General features: G+C 39.5%; 1 protein-coding gene across 1 annotated transcript in view; it reads right to left on the bottom strand.

Annotated features, from left to right (window-relative positions):
• The window catches only part of INTS2 (integrator complex subunit 2), a 66,396-nt gene extending 57,193 nt beyond the window's left edge, over window positions 1-9,203 (bottom strand). The window contains exons 1-5 of the mRNA XM_006832361.1: window positions 8,868-9,203; window positions 7,592-7,898; window positions 6,470-6,608; window positions 4,084-4,186; window positions 2,121-2,234 (exon numbers count right to left, since the gene is read on the bottom strand). Coding sequence (XP_006832424.1) covers window positions 2,121-2,234; window positions 4,084-4,186; window positions 6,470-6,608; window positions 7,592-7,884 — 649 coding nt within the window. The 5' untranslated portion in view covers window positions 7,885-7,898; window positions 8,868-9,203. The remainder of the gene's footprint in view (window positions 1-2,120; window positions 2,235-4,083; window positions 4,187-6,469; window positions 6,609-7,591; window positions 7,899-8,867) is intronic.
• Window positions 9,204-9,701: the final 498 nt, after the last annotated feature.

Here is a 9,701-nt window from a genome sequence, read left to right on the forward strand (position 1 = left end):
GAATAGGGTTTCCGAGGAGCAGCTGGTGAACTTGAACTGCCTACCCTGCAGTTCAAACGGCTTTGCAGTCTGGCGTATTAACCCACAGCGCCACATCAGGACTCCCATAATCAGTATCGAATTGATGGCAATGGATGTATTGGGGTTTTTTTGATGGTTTAAGGTGCTGCTATCTTCAGAGACCCCCTAAATTGCTACAGGAGTACCTCCTGAAAATGCACATAAGCCCCTCTTTCTTCCTCATTTTCCTGAGGTTTTGTCCATGCCCTCTTCTCCTTCTGGAGGCTCCCTGCACAACTTGCCTCTGAAGACCTCCTGGTGTGGAAGACCACCCTCTCTATGTGAGGCTGTCAATGCATCAGTCCCAATATATAGCTTGTTGTGCAAGGTCTTATCCTTTCACTTGATCAGCTTTGAATACAACCTGAACTCACTGTTGTTGTTGTTAAGTGTCGTTGAGTCAGTTCCAACTCATGGAGACCCTGTATACAGTTTCTGAGGAGCAGATGGTAAGCTAGAGGATCCAAACACAGAGCTTCAAAATATATGAAGCAAAAACTGACAGAATTGAAAGAACAAACTGACAAATTCACAATACTATTTGGTGACATCAACACTTGTTTCTCAGTAACTGACAGAAGTAGTCGACTGAAAATCAGCTAGGCCACTAAGGGCTTTTACATTTTATGTGATATATTTAGTATCTCTTCTAGAAAGATATGGGAAATATCAATAATAACCTCATTTTACAGATGAGAAGTTAAGTGTCTTGATGGAGATCACACAATAAGTGAGTGTCAAAACCAAGAACTATGACCCCAGATACAGTACTTTTTCTTCCCTGGCTCCCGTGGCACACATTGCCGTATCAACAAATACATGCCATTCTTATTTTTATATCACATACACCCAAATAGAGTTCACAATAATCTTCAATCACTAGTAGTTTTAAATATAGGTGAAGAACTTTACTTGATTTTCCTCAATTTCTACCTTGTATTTTTCTGCAAACTGGCAGCACTAAGGCTAAAAAACAAAGGTCTGATCGCTGACATTTCTGCTAACATAGATCTCATTTATTTATGTCTCCTCTTCTTTGTTCCTGGAGCAGAGGAATTATATCATTTTTGATGTTTTCCTATGCTCCTTGGAAACCCTCTACTGGGTCACTATGAGTTGGAACCGACTCAATGACATTCAACAGCAGTATTATACTATTGGTATAGCATTATTCTGCTACATATTCAGTACACTTAAATTTGAAATCTCAGTGCAATTTTAAAATCTCTACACTTAGTATTTCTACAACGTACACTCGCTAATCAACTTTCAGAAGTTTTCTCAAATAAACTCTCCTAAATGTTTCTTAGTTCAAAAAATTACAAAACAAATTCAATATGAGTAACTGGTATCATGACTAGTTGTAACTGTCACAACTGTAAAGATAGAAATTTTGTAACATAAAGAGGGGTGAGTAGTAAATCTGACATTCCAGGAACAGAGGAGCCTAGGACATCAAGGGAGAAGAGCATGAGTGGAATGTGGGACCCTAACCAGAAAAGCAGCGACCCCAGAGATGGAGGCAGAGATGAGGACATAGAGAAATAGAGCATCTGAGGACTCTAGACTCATGGAATGAGAAAGGCTGTGTGCTGGCAGCCAGGAGGCAGGCTTGCAGAATGTGCCCTTTGGTTGTTTAAATTATTACATATTCCTGAGTGTTTGTGAGTACATCCAAAACAAAAATCGCACACACACACATGAAGAGAATAGAAGCAAATACTGTTAAATGAAGATGCATGGAGGGGATTGTAACCTTTGCAATGAAACAAAATATGACAGGATGAGTGCAAAACCAATGTTCCACCATGCAAACTATTATTCATATTACAAAAGCTTCAAAAATGAAATAAAGGGGGTGGTAATAAAGGTAAATAATGTTAGCTGGTAGTGAACAAAGGTGATTGTAAGTATTGCAATGATTTGTTGAATGTAACACTGATGATCTTCCCTGTTAACCTTTACACAATTCACAGTAAAAGGTTTCAAAAAAAATTACAAATTGAAAAGGTCCATACCAAGCAAATCTCTCCAATATCTCATTTCTAAATTCTATTTACCTTCATTAAAACTATCAGGAACATTGGCCACCAAGAGACACAAGAACCAGGCACCATTTCTAATATGTAGCAAGGCTTCAGCTACATCAACTATAGGAAGCAGGGAAGGGAGCTCTGAAAGAAAACAAAAACAATGTTATTACTAAGGAAAGACAGCTCATTAAACATCTTTTGACATTTCACAGATATCAGCTAAAATCATTTAAATTAAGGTATTTCTTTTTATAGTTTACAAATGAGCTGTCCAGTAGGACAGTCAATAGCCACAGTTGGATATTTAAATTTGAAAAAAATTTTTTTCAATACCTGAATTCTTCAATTACATAATCCATATTTCAAGTTTTCCACAGCCATGTGTGGGTAGTGATTACTTTACTGGACAACACAATGTTGAACATTTCCACTATTGCAGAAAGTTCTATTAGGCAATGCTGAGCTAAAGAATTTTCATGAAAAATTTATTTGCATTTTTATGTCTTTATCTTTTATGATCATAAATAGCTATTTAAAAGAAATTATTATCAAGTCTAATCTTATCCATCAAAATTAGTAACTTGCGATAATTTTAATCTCCCTGTAGGCAATGTTTTTGTTTTTACTTTAAACAAAACTGTCACCATTTTGTCCTTTGCTTTGGTCATTTAATGCATTATTTTCCAAAATCATTAAATTGGTTCAAAAACATCATTTTAATTGGCTGCATAATATGTCATATTGTGGAAATAATACTATTTATTAATTTACCATTGCCATGGAGTCAATTCTAACACTTAGCAACTTTACAGAACAAAGCAGAACTGTCTAGTAGGGTTTCCAAGGAAGCAGACTGCAGCATCGTGGCTGCTAGCTGTAACTACCGACTGTGCGGTTAGCATTAAGCCCTTCAAACACTGCACCAGCAGGGCTCTGTATGGACATCTTTGTTGTTGTTAAGTGCCATCTAATTGGTTCTGAAAAATGGCAACCCTGTATAGTGTTTTTGAGGCTATAAATCTTTCTCCCAGAGAGTGGTGGTGGACTCAAACTACCGACCTGTAGTTTTCAGTCCAGTAATTACCCTACAGTGCCACTAGTGTTATTGTTGTTAAGTGCCAACCAGTCAGTTCCAAGGAGAGACTGGTGAGTTTGAACCACTGACCCTGTGATTCAAACCAACCTTGCAGTCCAGTGTTTTATCCAACTGTGACACAACGGGACTCCACAGTGCCACTGGTGGTTATGTGCCATGGAGTCAGTTCCACTCATAGCGACCCTGTACAGGGTTTCCGAGGCTGTAAATCTTTACGGGAGCAGAAAGCCTCATCTTTCTCCTGCAGAACAGCTGGTAGTTTCAAACTGCTGACTTTAAGGTTCGCAGCCCGATTCGTAACCACTACACAACTAGCAGTCCCTACTTACTTGTTGTTATTGTTGTTGGTGGTGGTGGCAGTTGGTAGTTAGGTGCCATGGAGTTAATTCCAACTCATAGCGACCCTGTACAGGGTTTCCGAGGCTGTAAATCGTTACGGGAGCAGAAAGCCTCATCTTTCTCCCGTGAATCGCAGCCCGATTCGTAACTACTACACTGTCAAGTCAGTTCTGATTCATAGTGACCCTGTATAGAATTTCCAAAGAGCAATGGCAGGTTTAAATCACTGAGCTTGTCATTAGCAGTCTAGTGCTTATCTGCAGTGCCACACCAGGTCTCCAATGTACTTAATTACTGTCCTGGTGTGGCACCGTGGGTTGATGCGCCGGACTGTAAGGTTGGTTTGAATAGCAAGGTCAGCAGTTCAAGTTCACCAGCTGCTCTTTAGAATCAACCTGATGACACTTTGACAACATTATTAGTGATTTTTACTTATACTTTTGAGGTATATTTTTATTAGATTATCATTAAAGTAACACAACACTCCACTTTAAGAAGTTATTATCATTTAACAAGAACTATATCTGAAATGTATCTTAGCATTCAGTGTAGTACCTGCTTGTAAAATACAAAGTACATCTGCAGCTTCCTCCAAATACACAGGACTCTCAAAGAGCTCAGAAGACTTTAAAAAGAATTCCCCATTGGATTCAGATACCTAAAGAAGAAAAGAAAAAGGGAAATGATGAACTCAACTTCACCGTACTTTTAAATTAAATCTTACTTTTTAAACACTGCATACTGAGCTCAAAGCCCATGTCTCTTTGAATGTTACATTGGTATTTTTAATTAATATACTGCAAAAGAACAGACAGTATTTGATCAATTTTAAGCAACTTAACCACAATTAGCAGTCACAGAATTATTTAGACATGGTAGTAGCAATCGCAAGAAGTGACTTTTGCTACAACTTTGAAGCTATCTGGTATTAAAGGGTAAGACAAAGTCAAAGAAATGAAGCAGAAATGCTACCTACATAATCTGTAGCTCTAAGAAAGCCAAAAAAATACTGTCAACTTGAAGCAATATGACAAATATAAATTCAAGCTCAACTCTGTAGGGAAAAGAAAGAACGAAAACTTAGAATGCAAAAGACCCTATTAACTGTAGTAGCTCAACATACCAACTGAGAGGGAAGAAGTCTTCACATCATATGAATCCTATCCCCTCTGAACACAGGGTTGATAGGGATGGGCAACTTAGACATTGGCTACCTGTGGGGGGCGGGCTATAAAGGCATTAAGTGACTGGCTTACAAGTTTTCAAGAGGGAGTTTAGTTCAGAGCATGTGGGGGAAGGTAGAATCCCCACTGAATAATTTTCATCTTGTCTAGATGGGTCTGGTGAAAGGAGACGGGGATAAGATTCTTATGATTCAATACAGAGTTAATTGTTACCATGACTAATTGCAACTGTCACAACTGTAAAGGTAGTTCTGTAACAACAATGATAGTGTAGTTAATCTTACGTACAAGAATAGAGGACCCTAGGAATATCAACGGAGAAGAGCATGAACAGAATGTGGGACCCTATCGAGAGAAGCAGCGACACCAGAAATGGAAGCAGAGATGAGGACACGGAAAGATAGAGCAGCTGAGGACTCTAGATTCAGGGAAGGAGAAAGGCTGTGTGCTAGTGGCCAGGTGGCAGGCTAGCAGAATGTGCCCTCTGGTTGTTTACATGATTACATATTCCTGAGTGTTTTGGTGTACACCCGTCACCAAAACAAAAAAGGAAATAGAATCAAATACTGTTGAATGATGATGTACAGAGGAGACTGTAAAAATTGCAATGAAAAGATGAGTGCAAAACTGGTGTTCTCCCATGTGAACTATCACTCAATTCCCAATAAAAACTTAAAAAAAACCTATTAACTTTTATGAAAACGTCCTACAGTAGCTTCATCATCATATTCGTGGAAGAAAACTTAAACACTGGGAGTCTCTCTCAAAAGAAAGGTCACTGAGACTATTAAAGTATTCAGAAAAAGATGTATGAAAAACATTAATTGTAATTAAAAATTATGTCTACTTGAAAGAAGGTTTACAAAAATTTATAATGCATTTTAAAAACTTGATAAAAAATGGGCTCAAAACCCCTAGAACTATCTTCTGTGAAAAGAGAATTTAATTTGGTCCTTTTGTCCACAATTTATATAACTGAATTTTATTTATTAGAAATTAACTAGCCCCAAGCTTCTAATAGTAAATAATGTTTGCCTCAGGAACTCTAGGCCTAATCTCATATAAGCCATCTTTAAAATGAAGATTCAATTTCTTTCTGTATATAATAGGTCCTTGAAATTCCCAAATTTAAAATTCAGTTTCAATTAACCATAATTACTTAAAGGTCCATGACATACAACAATTTTGCTGAGAAGAAAAGTTGAACAGTCTTCATCAGTATACAAATGCAATTTCAACAGCTACTGAGTGAGGCTCCAACATCCACCTCACCTCTCAGTCAGCTTTGAAATCTCTACAGTTATATATTAGCTAACACATTAAGGTCTAAAGGAATCATACACAGTTTTGTTAATACTTCTCGACACTTTCTGGTAATATGTACAATTCTTGAAATATATTTCTTTTAAAAATCAAGAAGCCATTGTATATATCCAAGAGAGTGGATTTTTTTAAAAACATTTTACAGGAAACTCAGATGTAATAAATCATACAATTTGGTTTTCCATATAGATAAATAATAGTTTGTCATAAGCCCTATAATACAAAATAAAGAATAAGCATAAGTAAGAAAGCATATTAAGAGAAAAAAAAACAAAAACTTAACTGCAGGCATTCAATGCCTTTTCAGCTTTGGACATGAAAACACTTACATATCAAACAAAAGAGGATGCAGCCTGCCTGCCTTCTTGCTTGTTTTTGTCTACTGTCTATTTGATAATCATGCGTAGTTTAATCTATGATTAGAAGAAATGCACCTTGTTCATAATTGCCAACAATTCACTAAGCACAAGACGCAATCGACGAGGTGAATCACTGTGTTCAAACTCTAATGTCAGCCCATGCTGAAGCTGTGAAACCAGGATGCTCTCGCCACTGCCTCCTCCAAGTTTATGCCTAATAAAGAACAACACGAAAAACTATGTTAAACAGTTACAAGAACACTGGTATGAAAATGCTATTGTTCTTACATGCCACCACGTTAGTTCTAACTCACAGCAACCCAGTATAGGGTTTCCGAGGCTGTACATCTTTGTGGAAGCAAAAATTCTCATCTTTCTCCTGCGAACAGCTGGTGGGCTCAAAACCACCAACCTTGTGTTTCACAGTCCAGTGCTTATCCTACACAGCCACTGCACTCCCCAGTATGAACATAAGTATAAAAATTGTATCTTATTTAAATAATACACAAAAGAATGTATGAATTCTAAATGATCTCTATTATTCTGAAATACCATTTAGTTTGCCTGTTTCTGCTATTCATAACCTATATAAAGACTCCATCATAATTTCCATTAACAACTACTTCTATTAACAATAGTAGCTCACCACTAGATTCACAATGGGCCGGAAAGGCCTTAACACCTGCCCATAATCTTTGGGACTCCCTGTAAAATTAGGTCTTCCAGGTGATTCTAATACCTCTTCTACTTTACAATTTATCCCACCCATTTCTCATAGAAAGTAACTGATTTAATCACTTAAGCCCAAATACAAATAATACACACACCAGTTTTTTCCTATGCACTTTATGAGCTTCAAAAGAGCCTAGAATTCTAACTGCAAATAGAAAAAAATCTGATAAAAATGTGCTCCCAAGTTTTTCCCTCATTCTGCAGGAGTGTATCATGGTGGTGGTGGTGTGCCATGGAGTCGGTCCTGACTCAGCGACCCTAGAAAGGGTTTCCGAGGCTGCAAATCTTTACAGCAGCAGAAAGCCTCATCTTTCTCCCACAAAACCACTGGTAGTTTCAAACTAGTTGACCTTGAGGTTAGCAGCCCAACTCATCACCACTATGCTACACATGCAGAAAAAAATGGCCTTCCTATTCTTTGACAAACAACAAAAAAATCCCAATCCACAAACTGTATAACTTTACCTAAGCTGCTGCTCTTTGCTGGCATCCTGTTCTAAAGCATGAAAGTCCACAGACAACAGAGCAACAATGGAATTGACAGCTTCCACTCCAGACAGAAGGCGAAGGATAAGTTTTTTGTCCTGAGCCCAGCTTTGGCTCTGGTCAGCAGGAGCACAAAGTGCCATCCGCACCAAACAGGGTAGTAGAAGTCTTAATTCTGGATCACTTAAAGAAGCCAGACGAATGACATCCACCTTCTGCATTGCCTCGAAAGCAAAAGGGCTGACAAACTGAAGGCTTGTGCACTCAGTCATTATCACTGCTAATCCTAATGGTAAAAAGATAAATAAAAACAAAGGTAAAAATCCCACATGTGTGATTGTTCCTCTTTAAACAAACAACAACAAACAAAAAAAATGGGGCATTTTATAAGGTTTCTGAAACATTTAAAGGCAAGACGGTCTGTCTCCCTATTTCTACTGTCATCTAGAAAATACAAAATAGGTCCACAGTTTTATTACTAGTTAGTGGCAAAACCCAAGATTTTTCTTCTACTCAATCCGAATCCAAAACTTTCTACACTAGTCAATACAGTGATACGTAACACAAGACTCCCTTACACTGAAATGGATTATTTTTAAAGCTGAATGCATGCCTTCTGTTCACTGTGGAATGTCCATTAAAAATCAAGTAACGTTCTTTCATATGAACTCCAGAAGGCAAGTAAATTTAATGAATGTAGTTGATGCCCGTTTTCAGGAGAGCTTTAGTTTCCCATGTCTACCCATCTTAAGTGATGAACGAACTGACAGGCTTTCCTCTCCCCCGCTCTAAGAGGCTGTAGAAGTATTGATAAATCTCCACAGTCGTTAGACGCGGTACCAGACTGAAGGCTGTGGAAGCCCCAACGCTATCCTTTGTCCTCGGTATTACTAGGTTTAAGGTAAAAAAGAAAAAGGTAGCAATGTCGAAGCAACAATTAGTTCTACATTAAGAGAAACGAATCCCACTTGCGCACTTGTCTTCAGTAGTCGGGGGCGAAGAGAAAAAAAAAAAAAAAAAAAGGTAGTGAGCCAGTACTAGGCAACTATCCCCTCTAAGACTGGTGAACTAACAGAAACATTGTTTTGCTTTTAAGGAGCTGGCCTTTTTTAACAGAGGCGGGCTGAAGGAACAGAGGCGCCAAACGTGTGCGCTCTCTGGCGCAACAAGAACCAGACAATAGAAGAGAAAAGTCTAGCCGTTACAAGCACAGACCCGCGAACGCGCTAAGGTCTCAGAAGTGGATGCCTCGTACCTGAAGATGTCCCCTCCAGCCTCCCGGAACCCCCACCCCACCTCCCCTTTTTAGAGGCGGTTCGCGGCAGAAATCGAGAACGTGGTCCAAAGTTGGGCCTAGGCGATAGTCCGGATCCCCAACTCCAGTTGCACCTCGAGTAGACCCAAGCACCAAGAAGTCAGACGCAGGGGCAAGCCGGTCGATGGTGCAATGGGGACAGGTTGGGGGCACTGCACAGGGCCAAAAGCGAGACTGGAGGGGAGGGATGGCGGAGTAAACTGCTTCAACAAGATCCCAGCACCTTCATTCATCCCCAGTGTCTGACTCCCATCAGCCACCGTACTGGGTTAAGAGACCGGGTGGCTGAGAAAGGAAGCCTACAGGCGTCAGCGCCAATGCAATGTCGCGCGTGCGCGAACCCGCCCTTTCCGCCCCTGAGTTTTTGCTTCCCAATTTCGCTGCTCATCGTTTAGAGTACTGATTCTAGCTCATTTGCTAGAAATTACCAGCTGTTCCGCGGGAGAATGGTGAGGCTTTCTGCTCCTGAAAAGGTTTACAGCCTCGAAAACCCTGTGCAGGGTCACTATGAGTCGGAACCCGACTCCACAGTACTTAACAACAAACAACCAGCTCCGGTAAAGATTTGCAGCCTCGGAAACCCTATGCGGGGTCGCTATGAGTCGGAACCGACTCCAGGGCATATAACCACCACCCGCTGTGTAGTTTCCCGTAAGTAATAAATGATTAAACCCCTCAGAGTTTCCGTTACATCGTCACGGATTATTATTCAAATGGCGTAGTGTAAGTGAAAGAAATGTTAAAGTTGTCCCGGAACACTAATGCAACTTCTTG

Source organism: Chrysochloris asiatica, unplaced genomic scaffold (genome assembly GCF_000296735.1).
Source record: "Chrysochloris asiatica unplaced genomic scaffold, ChrAsi1.0 scaffold00007, whole genome shotgun sequence".
Classification (NCBI taxonomy): domain Eukaryota; kingdom Metazoa; phylum Chordata; class Mammalia; order Afrosoricida; family Chrysochloridae; genus Chrysochloris; species Chrysochloris asiatica.